Genomic DNA, 19,052 nt, shown 5'->3' on the forward strand with positions numbered 1-19,052 from the left:
GGTTCCCTTGGATTACTACCCCCCCCAAATGCATCACTCTGCACTTCTTTGCATTGAATTTTAGTTGCCAGATGCTAGACCATAATGAAATATTTCCTTAGATTATTCCTGATACTATCTCCACCTCTAACCTCTTGTTCCAGAGCTTCCTTTCAATTGAAAGGGCCTACCTCCTGTGCATTTATGCCATGGAGGTATTTAAATGTCACCTTTATTCCCCCCCCCCTCCTTTCTTGCAAGGTATGCTTATTGAGATCTTGTAAGTTTGTCCCCATATGATTTAGGAAAACTAATGACCATTTTAGTAGCCACCCTCTGGAATGACTCCATCCAAGTTTCCAAGTTTATTGTAAATGTAATTGAACGCTTATCAATACTAAGAGCTCCTTTTACGAAGGTGCTTTAGCGTTTTTAGCGCACGCATCAGATTAGCGCATGCTAACCAAAAAACTATTGCCTGCTCAAGAGGAGGTGGTAGCAGCTAGTGCGGGCGGCATTTTAGTGCACGCTATTCCGCGCATTAGGGCCCTAACGTGCCTTCGTAAAAAGAGGCCTGAGAGTTTTACAACATTAAAATAAGGGTAAAAACAAATTAAAAACATCAATGATACACAGATTTCTACATAGACGAGCACAAAACACAAAATAAAACATACTAAGAATGAGCAGGAGAGGGGGGAGAACTACAATAAGTACAGGAAAGAGAACGTATATGGGAGAAAACCAAAAGAACTGATAGGGTCAATGAGAAAAGAATAATGGGTTCAATAGTCAAAAGCATCAATGAATAGGAAGCTTTAAAGCTTCTTTAAATTTGTCTAAATTTTGCTCAGCCCAAAGATGAGTATAAGAACATAAGAATTACCGCTGCTGGGTCAGACCAGTGGTCCATTGTGCCCAGCAGTCTGCCCACGTGGCGGCCCTTAGGTCAAAGACCAGTGCCCTAACTGAGACTAGCCTTACCTGTGTACGTTCTGGTTCAGCAGGAACTTGTCTAATTTTGTCTTGAAACCGGTGAGGGTGTTTTCCCCTATAACAGACTCCGGAAAGTATTCCAGTTTTCTACCACTCTGGGTGAAGAAGAACTTCCTTACGTTTGTACGGAATCTATCCCCTTTTAACTTTAGAGAGTGCCCTCTCATTCTCTCTACCTTGGAGAGGGTGAAAAACCTGTCTTTATCTACTAAGTCTGTTCCCTTCATTATCTTGAATGTTTCGATCATGTCCCCTCTCAGTCTTCTCTTTTCAAGGGAGAAGAGGCCCAGTTTCTCTAATCTCTCACTGTACAGCAACTTCTCCAGTTCATTAACCATTTTAGTCACTCTTCTCTGGACCCTTTCGAGTAGTACTGTGTCCTCTTTTATGTACGTTGACCAGTGCTCTACACAGTATTTCAGGTGAGGGCGTACCATGGCCCGGTAAAGCGGCATGATAACCTTCTCCGATCTGTTCGTGATCCCCTTCTTCTTAATCATTCCTAGCATTCTGTTCGCCCTTTTCGCCGCCACCGCCATGCATTGTGCGGATGACTTCATTGACTTGTCGACCAGTACTCCCAAGTCTCTTTCCTGGAGGGTCTGTCCAAATACTGCACCAGACATCCTTTATTCGTGTATAAGATTTTTGTTACTGACATGCATCATCTTACACTTATCCACGTTAAATCTCATTTGCCATTTTGCAGCCCATTTCTCGAGCGTGTTTATCACGTTGCAGGTCTTCGCAATCCTCCTGTGTCTTCACTACTCTGAATAACTTCGTATTGTCTGAAAATTTAATCACCTCACTTATTGTACCAATTTCCAGGTCGTTTATAAATATGTTGAAGAGCACAGATCCAAGCACTGAACCCTGCGGCACTCCACTCTTGATGCTTTTCCAGTCCGAGTATTGTCCATTTACCTCCTCTCTCTGTTTCTTATCCGCCAGCCAGTTTTTAATCCACGTGAGTATTTCACCCTCGATTCCATGGCTCGCAATTTTTCAAAGTAGTCGTTCATGCGGGACCTTGTCAAATGCCTTCTGAAAATCCAGATACACAATACAGGTAATGCATTCCAAATTGTAGTTGCAGTAACTGAGAATATTGTTGATCTATGAGTATTTATAATTTCTAGAGAAGGAACCCAGAGCAGATGTTGTCCAGAGGATCTTAAGGATCTATTAGATTTGTAAGGTATAAGATTTTTTTCAAGGAAAACCGGTTCCTTCGTTTTGAAAGTGTGGTCTCATTGGCTGACAGACATATATGGGAGTGGAGTAGATGTTGAAAAGCCATGGACCAGTTGAGATACATTGAAGGATACTGAAAGAGTTCAAAGAGGTTCTAATTGGCCTCTTTAAAGATTTGTATAATAGATCCTTGAAACAGAGGAGGTTCCACAGGATTGGAGAACGGTGGATGTGCTCCCTTTCCGCAAAAATGGTGACAGAGAAAAAGTGGGAAACTACAGACCAGTAAGCCTCACTTTTGGTGGTAGGAGAAATTATGAAGATGCCACTGAAGGAAGGGATAGTACAATTCCTAGAATCTGATGTCTAACATGATCGTAGTTACCATGGTTTATCAAAGGAAAATATTCTCAAATTAATCTGATTGATTTCTTTGACTGGGTGACTAAAGAGCTGGATTAAAAACAAGTGCTAGATGTGGTCTATTTGGACTTCAGCAAAGCCTTTGACACAGTTCTTCATAGGACGCTTATGAACAAATTGAATGGGCTGAAGTTAGGACCCAAAGTGGTGAACTGGATTAGAAATTGTTTTGTAGAAAAAAGGAGATGTTACATCATTTGTACAAGTACCGTATATCAGTAGCGTACCAAGGGAGGGGGGGAGGTCCGCCTCGGGTGCCGCCTTAGGGGGGGTGCACAGCTGGCCCGGTCCCTATCGCGCTCCTACCGTCCCAGCGAAAGCAGCATCAGCGCCATTACCGAGAAAGGTAATGGCGCCAGGCCTTGGAGCACCGAGGCAGACCGCTTCTCCCCCCTCCCAGCCGAACCCCCGCTGACCCTCCTATCTCACCCCCCCGTGAACCTTTCCGATCCTCCCAGCGAAAGCAGCAAACCTCCCTCCAGTAGCGTCGGCTTTTTCCTCCCTCTGCCGCGTCACTGACATCATCAGTGACGCGACAGAGGGAGGAGAAAGCCGCGAAAGAGGTTTGCTGCTCTCGCTGGGAGGGTTGGAAAGGTTCACGGGGGGGGGAGATAGGAGGGTCAGCGGGGGTTCGGCTGGGAGGGGGGAGAAGCGGTCTGCCTCGGTGCTCCATTACCTTCTTCGGGCAGCAGCAGCGTTTACAATTCGCTGCTGTTGCCGGCTTCAGGTCTTGTTATCTGCCGGGTCCTGCCTACTTCCTGTTTTCATGAAGACAGGACCCGACAGAGAGGAAGGCCTGAAGCGGGCAACAGCAGTGAATTGTGAATGCTGCTGCTGCCCGATAAAGTTCAGGACATCAGGACATCGGGGAATGAGCAGGGAGAAATCGGCTGCTGGCTTGGGGGTGAGGGTAGGGAAAGAATCGTGGAAGTGGAGAAATTGGCACAATGGCTTTGTGGGGGCTAGGGGGAGAGAGAAAGAAAGGAAAAAATAAAGAGGGGGTCAAGGGGGAGAGAAAAAAGGCAGAAAGAAAGAGGAGGGCCAGGGGGAGAGAGAAATAAAGAGGGAGGCCAGGGGAAGAGAGAAAGAAACGCAGAAATAAAGAGGGGGGCCAGAGGGAGAGAGAAAGAAAGGCAGAAATAAAGAGGGGGTCAAGGGGGAGAGAAAGAAAGGCAGAAAGAAAGAGGAGGGCCAGGGGGAGAGAGAAAGAAAGGCAGAAATAAAGAGGGGGGCCAGGGGGAGAAAGATAGAAAGGCAGAAATAAAGAGGGGAGCCAGGGGGAGAGAGAAAGAAAGAGGGGGGGGCAGGGAGACTCATGAAATCACCAGACAAAAAGGTAGGAAAAATGATTTTATTTTCAACTTAGTGATCAAAATGTGTCCGTTTTGAGAATTTATATCGGCTGTCTATATTTTGCACTATGACCCCCTTTTACTAAACCGCAATAGCGTTTTTTAGCGCAGGGAGCCTATGAGCGTCGAGAGCAGCGTGGGGCATTCAGCGCAGCTCCCTGCGCTAAAAACCGCTATCGCAGTTTAGTAAAAAGGGAGGGGGAATATTTGTCTATTTTTGTATAGTTGTTACTGAGGTGACATTGCATAAAGTCATCTGCCTTGACCTCTTTGAAAACCCGCGGAATATAAATGATAATTAACATTTTCTCTGCGTACAGCGTGCTTTGTGTTTTTAAAATTTTATTGTTGGTAGATCAATTTGACTTGGCCACAAAGGTAAGGGGGAGGGAGGGAGGGGAGCTGCTGAAAGACATCTAGTAATCCTTGCAGGCTTCACTGTGCAGGGAATTATTTTTGTAAAATCATGTTTTGTTATGTGACTGGCATTATCTAGACTTTAATTTCTATGAATGAATAGAATGAAAATGATATAAAATTACTTGCTTGTTTTTATGTGCGTGCGCTGAAGGAAAGTGGAGAGAGAGTGGGCTGAGGATGCTGAAGGGAAATGGGGAAGAGAGTGGGCTGATTTATAAATTGACAATTGTACGGAATATTGTTTATTTTTATACTTTAATATAAACAATTCAAGGCTTGTGTGGATGGAATCAGGTGGTTTGCGGGGATGGGGACCGAGCTTACGGGGATTAGTCCAATAAAATGGTATTTTTTTATTTCTCATTATTTGTTTTATTTTTATTTGTTAATTTGTAAAGTGGTGATTGTTATGTATCAGTTTTTTCAAATTTACATCTACTGTCTTTATATTTTGCACTGTATTAGAGGACATGCGTTACTGTTTTTTGTGGTGTTGCATTGTATCCAGGGTCTGGTTTCTTGGCGATTCAGTTTAACTTTTGTCTACATATTTCTATTTTTAGTTTGTGATTATTCCATATTGGGCGAGGGTGTATCTCTGTTCTGTGTGTATGAAAAGAACACAGTTTTCAGTTGGCATTGACTACAGGATCAATTGACTGTACGGGATCTGGCTTGTTTAGTTTTACAATGTATGTGTTGGTGTTCTAGTGCTCACTGCAGTGTTTAAGATGCAGCCTTTTCCTAGGTACACTCTTGTGGTGCAATATGTGGATTGTTACTAAAAATCATATTTTTTATATAGATGGGGGGGGGTCAAAAAATGATGGGCCCCGGGTGCCACATACCCTAGGTACGCCACTGCCGTATATACTTGAATATAAGCCAATCCGAATATAAACTGATGTAACCTTTTTTTCTCCCAAAAAGGAGGAAAAAAGGTTGACTCAAATATAAACTGGGGGAGGGGGGTTCAAATGCCCTCCCCTGCCCTGCCAGACTCTGCACCTAGCTCCCCCCTCACTCCCTCCCCTTCCAGGCTCTGCACCCTGTTCCTCCTCCCTTTCTGCCCTGCCAGTCTCTGCACCCTGTCCCCCCTCCCTCCCTGCTGGATGCATTTAGGGAAGGGACTAAGGCTCTGATTGGCCCAGATGCATAAGGCCCCACCCATAGGAAGGGCCTTAACCTGGCCAATCAGCCTCAGGCTCCTCCGTGGTGCATCCCAGGATGCACCGGGGAGGGGAAGGCCCACAATTTCGAAGAGGCGAGCCAGCTGGCCAGAGGGAATAGTCATCTCTCCGGCCAGCCATCTGAACATAATGTTAGGGGGAGAGGGCAGGGGTCATCAGAGGCACGGGGGGGAGGGGGGTGCATGGCAGCAGGGGGTTTCTTGAGCGTGGGCAACTCTCCCACTGCTGAGGGGAATTGGGGTGTTGGGTGGCGGCAGGAGTGATTGGGCATTTCTCATGCTGTGGGAGGGTGGTTGGTTGGGTGGTAGAGATTGGGCATCTCTTCCGCTGCAGGGGGGGTGTCGATTGGGTCCACTGCCAAGGGGAGTTGGGGGTGTTGGTTGACAGCGTGAGACATTGGCCATCTCTCCCACAGCCGGTGGTGTATATCAATTGGCAGTGGGAGAGACTGAGTATCTCTCCCGCTGCCAAAGGGGGCTATAATACACATGCTCAAGAAGCGTACTTTTACTACTCCCACTAAAAAATAAAATAGACAACAATTTATGATTCTTCATATCATTTGCCACAGTCAAAACACACGCCACAAGATGCACTTTTAACAGTGCTGTCACTGTACCAGCACCCCCGGACCAGTCGCTGATTTTTGTCGCCAAAAGCCGACACCGCTCTCGGAGAATGACTCAGCCATTTTTAAGAATCCACCAGAGTGCTCAATTCATTATTAAAGAGCCCATTTGCATGACAGTGTCGGAGACTACTAGAAACAAAGCAGTCCTCTCAAGGATCATTCCTAATCATACCATCTCCAAAGCAAATTATTTGATGTGAAGCCCACCAACAAGCCTTCTCCAGAGCAGCCCCCACACTCTGGAATGCTCTCCCTAAAAAGCTTTGCTTAACCCAAGTCTACCTTTACTTCAGAAAGCAAGTGGAAGCTTGGCTGTTCTAATCCCTTTAATGGAAAAAGCAACTAATCAAACACACAAGGATTAATACCAGCTGCATATCCTGTAACAGAACCTGCTTATCCACTATGACTAGCTGAGATCCTTTTCTGACCTTTTCTGACTCCATGTACAGTTTTTTCTGCTTAGTTAACCTTATCTTCAATTTAACTTCTGTTATTGTAATGTAATGTAATGTAATTTATTTCTTATATACCGCTAAACTCCGTTAGGATTCTAAGCGGTTTACAGAAAATAGACAATAGTGTGCATTAAAATTATAAGTAATATAGGTTTACAGAGAAATATACATTAAAGGATACAATAAAAATAAGATAAATAAATAAAGAATAGGTACTTAGGAATTCCCTTACTGTCCCGAAGGCTCACAATCTAACTGAAGTCCCTGGAAAAATAACAATTAGTTGAGTAAGAAATAGTAAGAAAATTGTATCTTATCTATCTACATGTTTCACCTCCACTTTCAACTTATGCTATCTATTCAGATGTTTTAATGTGTATTGTCTTGACATTGTAAGTAGCATACTATGCCGTAATGTGTACTGTTATTGGAATATTTTTACCACAACACTTGTCTGTTACATAGTACTTGCAGGAGAATTTATTTTAATTTAATTTAATTTAATTTAATTCTTATATACCGCTAATAACCGTGAGGTTTCTAAGCGGTTTACAAAAATGATGCATTAAAAGATACAATAAATAAAAATAAATAAGATAGGTACTTGGAAAATTCCCTAACTGTCCCAAAGGCTCACAATCTAACTAAAGTACCTGAAGAAACAATTTATGAAAAGTAAAGATAAAAATATAAAGACAGAGGTAGAGATAGAGATAGAGAGCTGCCGTCATGTTTCTATGTTCAATCTGGACTTAGAATGTCAGAAAGTCCTGTAGAATCCCAACCAGTGTTATACTAAAAAAGCAACACATACCAAATTCCTTTGTCAAACCTATACTCTTGAATAAATAAAATAAAGAAATGTCACTAGACAAATCATATCAAACCAAAAATATAAAAAAGAAAAATATGTAACATAAAAACAAAGTATTATATAAGTAAGACAATATGTGAATACTCATATAAACTACTGTAGTTTTTAAAACAAACTGACATCCCGATAATGAATTCCACAACCCCATAAAAGGATAACATTCCAAATAGGAAACCATTGCATTTCAAAGCCAATAAACTGTAAACTTTAAGTAATAACTGTATTTATATAGTTAATGATGTATTAATTGTTGATGATGTAATGATGATGAAGAGAGATTTTTATTTTTATAAATATGTATATATTGTCTTTTATTTTTAGCATTATCCCCCTCTTTTACAAACACATAGCGTGAGTTTTAGTGCCGGCAGCGGCGGTAAATGCTCCGATGCTCATAGGAATTCTATTAGTGTCGGAGCAGTTACCGCTGCTGCCGGCGCTAAAACCCGTGCTATGTGTTCGTAAAAGAGGGGGTATGTATGCTATTTTTTTTGTAAACTGCTTAATTATAAGTGGGTTTAAAATTTGTTAAATAAATATCAGCAGATAAAAGACCTGTACAGACTATCCAGCAAGGTTGCCAGAGTTGTATCTGGCATACTATACAAGTTCCACTTCATAATTAAACCTTGGCTTACTTAATCTCTATCTTTCCCTACCAGTTCTGGAGCACAGAGTGTAGAAATCTGCCAGGCACTGGTCCTACTTGCGGTCGAAGCCCAACATTTACAGGACCCAGACCATGTAAGTCTGCCCAGCATTGGTCACAATTCCCAACCTCCGAAGCTGCCATTTAAAGCTCTCTCCAGCTATGAGATCATTTAAGTTTTTTGCTTTAATTGGATTCAATCCTTTTTCTACATAGAGATCCTCTGTATTAATCCCACGCACTCTTGAATTCTGGCACCATTTTTGTTTTCACAACCTCCCTCAAGAAGGCATTCCAGGCATCCACCACCCTTTTCTGTGAAAAAGTATTTCCTGACATCGCTGCTAGGTTTCTCACCCTGCACCCTCAACTCTAGTTCTTTTGCTTCCCTATCTCTGAAAAAGTTTAGTTTGCATATTAATTAATACCTTTTTAAGTTGGACTTTCAGGATTTCCACAATAAATATGCATGAGATAGATTTGAATACCAGGGAGGCAGTGGATTTATTGTGGATATGAGTGAGAGCTGGGTTGAAAAGCATAGTTCTAGGGCACGGATCTCAAAGTCCCTCCTTGAGGGCCACAATCCAGTCGGGTTTTCAGGATTTCCCCAATGAATATGCATTGAAAGCAGTGCATGCACATAGATCTCATGCACATTCATTGGGAAAATCCTGAAAACCCGACTGGATTGCGGCCCTCAAGGAGGGACTTTGAGACCCATGTTCTAGGGTATATATTGTATATGTCTGGCTCATTATTGCTATACACCATCTTGAGTGAATTTCTTCAAAAAGGCAGACATAAATCAATAAATGTTTAAACCTTAAACTTCTGAGCAAACGGTAATCTGACTCTTTTGCCTCTTCTAACTTACTCTGGGTGACCAGTTATCAGTTTCAGCAATGGGTACCCATAAGCACTTGGGGAGGAGGGATGGGAAGAGGAATGGTCTCTCTCCAAAAATCACAAGAAATCTCCCCTGCCCCTGATTGTTCCTGCCTGGATCCTTCATTCTCATGGGGGTCTCTCCTTACCTTGCCCCATGTTAAAAATCATCCTGAAGCTGCTGCAGTGCTTTTTCTGTAAGTAATTTCCTGTACTGACAGGCCTATGGTGTCCTGCCCCCTCCTCCAGCATGGGCTTGCTATCACCTTGGAAATTTGTGTATGGGGTGGAGCATTACGGAATCTGCAGCTGCACGAATGCTGGAAGGGCCACACTGAAATCATTTACTTTAAAATGGCTAGGGTTACCATATTTGGAGCCTCACAAACCCGGATGCATGACCCCGCCCTGTTCCGCCCCCATCCACCCCATGTTACGCTCCCACCCCCATCCCCGCCCAGTTATGCCTCTCAAGTCCCTTACCATTCCCCCCCCCCAGCCCTGCCCCCTCAAAGCCTCACATTCTTCCCCGATGAGCTCCAGCCACGTCTGGAGGGCCTTGAGCATGCGCAGATATGCGTGACGTCGTCCGCGCATGCTCAGAGGCCCTCCAGATGTGGCCTGGAGCTCGTCAGGGCTTTCCAAAACCCAGGCAAACTGCTGGGTTTTGGAAAGTCCATTCGGGAACCCGGACAGTCCTCTAAAAAGAGGACAGGTCCAGGTTTTCCCTGACATCTAGTAACCCTAGGAATGGCCTTTGGTTCAGCTGTGCTAGGCCCAGATCAAAGCAAGTAAATGGCAACAACACTCTTGACACCTATCAAAATTTGGGACTAATGTAAATCGCCTCTGATGTCTATTACTAAATTCAGACCTGCAGATGACAGCACAACAGTAGGACTGAGTAGGACAGAATCTGGTTATAATGAGATATTCGGTTGAAGTTGTAGCTCATCTGTTTCCATATAAGTCAAGCTTGGTTGTCTATAAAATGTTCCCAAACATTTTTGGGGGAGAGGGGGAGAAGAATTAAGCATTTCTCCTAACCTTTGATGGACTTTTGTAGCTAATTTTTTAATATATATTATGAATTAACTCTAGAGTTTTTACAATTATAAAATATATGATAAGTTAGGAAATACTTTTTTTTACTGAAAGGGTGGTAGATGCGTGGAATAGTCTCCCAATAGAGGTGGTGGAGACAAAAACTGTCTCTGAATTCAAGAAAGTGTGATCTCTTAGGGAGGAGAGGAGATAGTGAATGCTTTGGATGGGCAGACTGGATGGGCCACTTGGCTTTTATCTGCTGTTATGTTTCTATGTAACATAATAATTAATATGTCAAAATGGTACAGTTTGTCATTCAGATATTCTATAGCTATGTATGACCAAGTGTAACTGCAAGCTAGAATTATTGACCTAAATTTTACTTTCAATTCTCAAGTACGGTAATCTTTGTGTGTTTCATGTATTAGGAATTGCATTTTATGACGAGTTCCATGGTTCATCTTTTCTGAATGTGCTCATGTTTCTTTTTGGGTAAGTATGTTAACTGAAGCAGTACATAAAACTTGTACATAAAAGAGGAAAACCGATCTTGTAAAGCCTTTTTTTTGGCTTGATAACATTCTGGAGAGGCAGGACTGAGTCGCCCTTACAGGGCCCTGAGGGTGGGAAAGTTTTCTGAGCTAAAATTTGCTGTTTCATGCAGAGCAGTGAACTTCATTGCTCAGTTCTGAGAATCTGGCACCCTTCCCCAGAAGGGAAAACTTAAATTTAAAGGCATACAGCAATCAATAGTAAGGAATCTTAAGGTTAAGATTGATTGCAAATCAGAAATATTAATGGTACAATCTATCTTTAAAGTATGTTCAATGCATTATTTTTGGATTTATAAATTAAATTATTTATGAAGATTAAACATGGATATTTGTAGAAAACAAATTAGGATTAGAACAAACAATTCAAATGGAGAAATGACTAGAAGTGAGAGTGAAATGACAGTAGGAAAGTTGGGGATGATATTTGTGACCTGAAGCCAAGGGGTCATCTTGATGGACAGAGAACAGAAAATCAGAGAAACAGAGATGGATCAAAATATTTTATTTATTTAGTTAGTTTTATTGCTCAGAACGGGTTATAAGTATTGATGTCAGTAATTACAATTGCCTCCCTTTCCTCAACTACACGTATCTGGACATTTGCTTTCAGGAGGAATTTATAGGATTTATCATCGTAATAATTAAAATCTAGGAAACGGAGGTAACAATGATGAAGGAGCCTATTCGCTAGCACAGAAATTCATAGGGGGGGGGGGGTTGGAGCGATGACTGCATCTTGCAAATACTGTGGGTCTCATTGAAGCATGTTGACTGCTAATGGAACATATGATGCATTCTGCATTAGCTGCGCTGCTATAAACAACCAATGCTTGGTAGGGTTGATGCAGAAAGCCACAAGATAGAGTCATGTGAATACATGCTTCCTAAAGTAAAAGGCTTAATTATCCTAGGCCCATGCAATAACTAATGACATGCAAATCTGAATCGTGCACAACTCACTCTGAAGCTGAAGCTAAGAGACTGGATGCATTGGCTTAAAGTTTGCAAACTAATGACAAATGTTTCCCCTGCTGCCAGTGAAAAAGAGATACTTTATTTAAAACCCACTGCCCCTGCAGAAAATCCTTTACAGATTCGGGGACTGATATTCAGCTGGCAGTAGGCATCGCGGTTAAAGCCTACTGCTAGCAATGGATCCAGAAATTCAGTATCTAGCAATCAGCATTGAATATTCAGTTTCATTTTTGCCCACCGGATCATAACCAGTTAAGCTGATTTTCAGCACTAACCGATTAAGTTCCTAGTGGTTAAAAGATAGGCCTATTATTTATGTAGCCTATTTATCTTCTAACATCCATGCTGAATATCAGCGCAAATCAGCTATATTTAGAGCTCAGAACAGTTTACATGAATTTATTCAGGTACTCAAGCAATTTTTCTCTGTCTGTTCCAGTAGGCTCACAATCTATCTAGTGTACTTGGAGCAATGGGGGGGATTAAGTGACTTGCTCAAAGTCACAAGGAGCAGCATGGGTTTGAACCCACAACCTCAATAGTTTGAAGCTGTAGCTTTAACCACTGTGCCACACTCTGCGATATTGCTGGTTATCTGCTATATACAGACCATGACTATTCAGCAGAGATAACTGGTCATCTCCAGCTGAATATTTATGGATAGACGGCTGTGCACATTTTATCTGGCCAGTGGCCATTGCTGACCAGTTAAATTGTTTTGAATATTGGAGGGTATGAGTTTAGCAGGGGACATTAGGGTCACTCGATGAAGTTACAGCGAAATACTTTTAAAACCAATAGGGGGAAAAATTTTTTCACTCAGAGAATAATTAAGCTCTGGAACACATTGCCAGAGGTTGTGGTAAGAGTGGAAAGCGTAGCTGGTTTTAAGAAGAGTTTGGACAATGTCCTGGAGGAAAAGTCCATAGTCTGTTATTGAGAAAGACATGGGGAAGCCACTGCTTGTATCAAGAAGGTTGCCCTGGATTGGTAGCATGGAATGTTGCTACTCCTTGGATTTTGGCCAGTTACTAGGGACCTGGATTGGCCACCGTGAGAACAGGCTACTGGGCTTGATGGACCATTGGTCTGACCCAGTTAGGCTATTCTTATGTTCTTATCTTTCCAGTACCTATATTTGGGTGCCAGCCCTTTATGTGTTCAAAAAGCCTCTTATAAAAGTGATCATAAATGCCTGCAAGTATGAAGTAGGTACAAAGATGGGGAGGATAATTTTATAACAGGGTGCCTAGCTTTAGAGATAGTGAAGGGGGGCTATTTTTAACCTATTTTATAAAGACAGAGAGGCAATTATGGGCCTTTATAAAATACTAGCCTAAATCCTGCAGAAATAGCTGGCACTAAAATCATCTGTAGTACCTGAAGATTGGAGTGTGGCCAATGTTACACCGATTTTTTAAAAAAGAGCTCCAGGGGAAATCCAGGAAATTAGAGACCGGTAAGCCTCACTTCGGTGCCTGGCAAAATGGTAGAAACAATTATAAAAAATAAAATTGTCGAACACATAGACAAGCATGATTTAATGAGACAGAGTCAGCATGGGTTCAGCCGAGGGAGATCTTGCCTCACAAATTTGCTTGGCTTCTTTGAAGGTGTAAATAAACATGTGGATAAAGGTGAGCTGGTTGATATAGTGTATCTAGATTTTCAGAAAGCTTTTGGTAAAGTTCCTCACGAGAGACTCTTGAGAAAATTAAAGTGTCATGGGATAGGTGGCAAAGTTCAGTTGTGGATTAGGAATTGGTTATTGGATAGAAAACAGAGGGTAGGGTTAAATAGTCATTTTTCTCAATGGAGGAGAGTAAACAGTGGAGTGCCGTAGGGGCCTGTACTGGGACCGGTGCTATTTAACTTATTTATAAATGATCTGGAAATTGGAATTGAGATGATTAAATTTGCAGATGACACTAAACTGTTCAAAGTTGTTAAAACGCATGTGGATTGTGAAAAATTGCAGGCGGACCATAGGAAATTGGAAGACTGGGCGTCCAAATGGCAGATGAAATTTAACGTGGACAAATGCAAAGTGATGCACATTGGGAAGGATAACCTGAATCACAGTTACCGGATGCAGGGGTCCACTTTGTGGTTTAGGGCACAAGAAAAAGATCTGGTTGTCATCATAAACAATACGCTGAAATCTTCCGCCCAATGTTCGTTGACAGCCAAACAAGCAAATAGGATGCTAGGAATTATTAAAAAAGGGATGGTTAACAAGACTAAGAATGTTATAATGCCCCTGTGTCGCTCCATGCTGCGACCTTTTCTGGAGTATTGCGTTCAATTCTGGTCTCCTTATCTCAAGAAAGATATATTTGCGCTAGAAAAGGTTCAAAGAAGAATGACCAAGATGATAAACAGAATGGAACTCCTCTCGTATGAGGAAAGACTAAAACAGTTGGGGCTCTTCAGCTTGGACAAGAGACAGCTGAGGAGAGATATGATTGAAGTCTACAAAATCCTGAGTGGAGTAGAACGGGTACAAATGGATCAATTTTTCACTCCGTCAAAAATTACAAAGACTAGGGGACACTCGATGAAGTTACAGGGAAATACTTTTAAAACCAATAGGAGGAAATTTTTTTCACTCAGAGAATAGTTAAGATGTGGAACGCATTGCCAGAGGATGTGGTAAGAGTGAATTACATGGCTGGTTTTAAGAAAGGTTTGGACAAGTTCCTGGCGGAAAAGTCCATTGTCTGTTATTGAGAAAGACCCGGGGATGCCACTGCTTGCCCTGGATCGATAGCATGGAATATTGCTATACCTTGGGTTTTGGCCAGGTACTAGTGACCTGGATTGGCTACCGTGAGAACGGGCTACTGGGCTTGATGGACCATTGGTCTGACCCAGTAAGGCTATTCTTATGTTCTTATGTTAGATTATAGTTTCTGAAATGTTAGCATGCAATGTCTACTCAAATTTTATAAAGTATGCACATAAATTGCTACTCTGCCCAAACTCTTCTGCTCAGCAAGCCTGCTTCAACTTCATGCACTTTTAAGCATGGCCTAATTTTATAAGAAGCCTTATATATGCATAAATTAGCTTGTTACGCATGAAAAGGGTGTATAAAATTTAGCACAAAGCAAATTAGATACAATTGAATGCTAAAGTATAAAAAAGCCAAATATTGCATTTAAAAAACTGCTTGTGAGAGGGACTCTGTAGAATCAAGAGACAGTAGAGAAAAAGACCTCCAACAAGCATTTTTTTGAATGCAATATTTGTATAAATTAACTCCATATCTAGTACTTTATGCAATATGGGGGCAAGTCTATAACTGAATGCCTTGAGCGCTGATTGCCAAATCTATAACTAAAATGTACACGTCCCCTCATCCCCTCCACAGCAGGCACTCTAACCCTACCCCTCAGGGACTCAGCTGCTATTAAATCTGGGTTTATTCTGCTTATGCTTGTTTGTGATAAGATTTGAGGGGGGGTGGGGTGGATTCTCTGAGGTGCTTCTAACCATACAGTAAAACTGTGTTTCTACAGATCTCTTTTGTCATTCCTTGGAGTGTTTTTAATAACAAGAAACCGTGAACGACGAGATTTACAAGTTTCCTATATTAACTTTGGCCAAGTTCCTGGTGCGTATATGCAGCAAAGTGATAGAGCTTTGTCAGGTGCCTCCCAGGTTTTTGTTATAGACTGGATATGTGATGTAATAGCAGGGAGAAGGAATAACTGGGGCTAAGGCTCTGCATAGGATAAGCATCTTCAGTTTGTTTACATTTTGTTTCAGTGTTTTTGCTCTATTTTTGGACTTTTTCAGTTCATTTCACACATTCACATCCACGTACTAGCCAGGCCTGACCCTGCTTAGCTTCCAGTAGCAAGAGCAGGCCTACCTAGGGCAGCTAGACCATAGGCAGTGACAAGCATAGCCTTCTCAAAATATGAAGAGAGAGTAGTGGTTGCAGGTGGTAGAGCCAGATCCTGAAGGTTGCTTGGATATGGAGGATCAGTGTAAGTGCCGAGTCCAGCTGTACCCCAAAGTTTCTGGCCTGTAATTTAAGGAAGAATTCATAGCTCCCAAAAGGAATTTTGATGTCGTGTATGTGATAGCTTGTGTTCAGGACTGGCAGGACTAGTTTTATTTAAAGTCAGTCAAATTTAGTTTTTAGCCTATTCTTAAACTGCTGTTATACACCCCAGTCAGTCTGTTATAGACAAACCGATTTATGCAAAAGGTTGGTCAACCCTGTTCAAATTATATAGATGTATCTGTATTTATGTCTATATAGATATATATTTCTTCAAATTATGGCTAATATTCCTTTCAACAGGTATTACATATACAAATAATTATATGTGACTGTGTTACAGAGTACATTTGAGTGATAATGTGGTTATGATAGCTGGCAAAAGTTTACTAGGGGGTCATACCTTGATAAAGCACTAGGGAAACATGTTGGTGAATGAATCCCTAGCCAGAGACCATAAAAGCTAAGTATCTGCTTAAAAATGGTAACATTTAAGTAAATGTAACTTTAAGTGCTCCTTTTACTAAACTGCGCTAGCGGTTTTAGCACGCGCTACAATGCCGCGCGCACTAGACGCTAATGCCTTCATTGAACTGGCGTTAGTTTTTCCACGTAGCGTGGGGGTTAGCGCGCGCTAAAAACGCAGCTTAGTAAAAAGGAGCCCTAAGTAAAAATAAATTTCATCTATAAGAAATTTAAAAAGATCCAGTGATGACATGACATGTAAGCCTTTGGGCAGTGACAGTTTATCGAGCCCAAAGTGGGGCCGCTGAGGATCTGGTAGTGAAATCATACTATAAGGGGGTTATGGTGATAGTGTACTCTGCAACACAGTCACATAGAATTATTAGTATATAGATATACAGTGCTCCCCCGAGATTCGCGGGGGTTCTGTTCCAGGAACCCCCGCAAATCTCGAAAAACCGCAAATAACGGTTTTTCATGGGTGAGCCTGAAGAGGGCAGCAGGAGAGCAGCCAGAGCGCCGCGAGTGCAGGAAATCACTCGTGGTTCGCTCCAACCGCCTCTTCCTGCACGAAGTCGGGCCTTATCTTATCAGGAGCTGCGTGTCAAAGCAGCTCCTGATTGGATAAGGCCCGACTTCGTGCAGGAAGAGGCGGTCGGAGCGAACTGCGAGTGATTTCCCTGCACTCGCGGCACTCCAGCTGCTCTCTCCTGCCTCTCCCGCTGCTCTCTCCTTGTCGGCGATTCACGGTCCGAAAATACCGCGAATGACCGGGACCGCGAACCACCGACTGCGAACAACCGGGGGAACACTGTATACACACATATATGCAACTTCTTATTCTCCTAGCCTTTACAAGACATAATATTTTTTTTTCTTTCTGCAGGGAAAAAAATAGCAAGTACAATACAGCCAGTTTCAAACAGACTTTCATATGGGACTTTGCAAAACGAAGATGATTCTGTTGCTAGCCAGTGCAAAGAGAGGAAAACAGATTAACCTGCAGCTAACCAGAAGGACACTTTATTTATTACTATGATTCATGTTTTGTCTCCATCCACACAGTATTCTCTCTCAGTATCATTCTGTCTGTTGATTTTTTTTTTTTTTGTCCAGCATTGAAAGACTTAATTTGATTGCACAGGTCATGGGTTACTTTATGGGAATCTCTTTAATAGAAGTGGATTTCAGGCTCCAGAATTCTTCTCTTCTGTGGATTATAAAAACTTTTAGTGAAAAATGAAAATCAGTGTTGTATAGTAAGTAAAAGCTTTGTCGCTTTTACTTGTAATGAAGTACAGGAAACATTTTTTTACTTTTACCAAAGTAATAATTTCACTATTTTACTACTTTTACCTAATTATATCTGATGTTTGAAGTTAGCAGTAAAAAAATAAAAGAAGTGAAATAGAAATGACAATTCCTTGGTAAACTAAGGGCTCCTTTTATCAAGCCGTGCTAGCGGGGTTAACGTGCGCAACTTTTCATCACACGTTAACCCCCGCGCTGGCCTAAAATCTACCGCCTGCTCAAGGGAGGCGTTAGCGGCTAGCACGGCCGGCGGTTTAGCGCGCGGTATTACGTGCGTTAAACTGCTAGCGCGGCTTGATAAAAGGAGCCATAAATGAAGCAGCAAAACCTGGAACATGAATCAGCTAATGCAAACTTTGTCAAACGAGTACAAACAAGAATGGATCATCTCATCTTAAATTTTGCTGTTTAGAAAATACAGCCTAGGAGATCAGTGAAGTTGCTTGTGTTTATTGAATAGGTTACTGGTCTCCAATCAAACAGAACCGTGATAAATTGGGTTACCTGAAGCTGGAATATTTTACATTGGGGGGGTGACCGTCCACCAGAATGATAGTGTCTTTAGAGAAGTCTCCTTGTCTAGCCATAAGAACATTGATAGGTTCACATACATTTGATGTTCTTCTATCGGTTTTCAAAGACGTTCCTATGGAGTTTGCCATCAGACAAAAATTGTTAGATCAACAGATAGTAATTCCAACTTTGTGAAAGCCTTGTCTGGACTTGGACATGATGATGAATGTGCAAGTGATGGATTAGACAGAACTACTTTTTAATGTAGATCAGGGCTGTCCAAGTCCGGTCCTTGAGATCTACTGGCGGACCAGGTTTTCTGGATATCCACAATGAATATGCATGAGAGAGATTTGCCTGCACTGCCTTCTTGGTATGCAAATCTCTCTCATACATGTTCATTGTGGATATCCAGAAAACATGGCCTGCCAGTAGATCTCGAAGACCGCACTTGGGCAGCCCTGATGTAGATAATAATGATAGTGATGATGATAAAGCATTCTTTGCAATATGGAAAGTGTTTCAGACAGACTTCAATACTTGCAGACATCAGCAATATTGGAGCCTGGTCTGATATGAAGGAACTTTCTATCAGACTGAATACTCCACTTCCTGCCAGTGCAGTTGTTGAATGCCTTTTTAGTTGTGTTGGTTTAATGATCACAAGCACACCCAGAAGTGGCAGTAATCATTTTCAACATTTAATTTTACTAGAAGCAAAGTGGATTGAATTATAGAGCAATAAATTTGTTGGATTTAAACATTAACAGTAGTTGCATTCATTTTGGTTATGGTACTTCAAAATATTATGGGGCCCTTTTACTAAGCTGTGGTAAAAAGTGACCTTATGCATGTCATTCCCAAGCTCAAAGACCAGAACACACCTATGCTCTGCCCCCTGAGCCGCTCCCAGTGCCCCCAGAGTTCTTGGCAGCAGCCATTCAGCTAGCACAGGGCAGGAGCACGTGAAGACCGTTCCTGCTCTGGCCCACCGCTCGACCACCAGGGATTTCAAAGGTACATGGAGGAGGCAGGAGGAAGTTAAAAGTTGTCACAGCTGGCTGGGACAGGAGGCAGGAAAGATTCCTTCTGTCCCGGCCTACTGCTCGACTACCAAG

The 19,052-nt window shown here is 42.1% G+C and overlaps 1 protein-coding gene across 3 annotated transcripts in view; it reads left to right on the forward strand.

Annotated features, from left to right (window-relative positions):
* NIPAL2 (NIPA like domain containing 2) overlaps positions 1 to 18,701 on the forward strand; it is a 112,549-nt gene extending 93,848 nt beyond the window's left edge. For all 3 annotated transcript variants that reach the window (XM_033934918.1, XM_033934917.1, XM_033934919.1), the window contains 3 exons: positions 10,533 to 10,596; positions 15,155 to 15,249; positions 16,997 to 18,701. In XM_033934918.1, coding sequence (XP_033790809.1) covers positions 10,533 to 10,596; positions 15,155 to 15,249; positions 16,997 to 17,109 — 272 coding nt within the window. In that variant the 3' untranslated portion in view covers positions 17,110 to 18,701. The remainder of the gene's footprint in view (positions 1 to 10,532; positions 10,597 to 15,154; positions 15,250 to 16,996) is intronic.
* The last annotated feature ends 351 nt before the right edge of the window (positions 18,702 to 19,052 follow it).

This window comes from Geotrypetes seraphini, chromosome 2 (assembly GCF_902459505.1).
Source record: "Geotrypetes seraphini chromosome 2, aGeoSer1.1, whole genome shotgun sequence".
In the NCBI taxonomy this organism is placed as follows: Eukaryota; Metazoa; Chordata; class Amphibia; order Gymnophiona; family Dermophiidae; genus Geotrypetes; species Geotrypetes seraphini.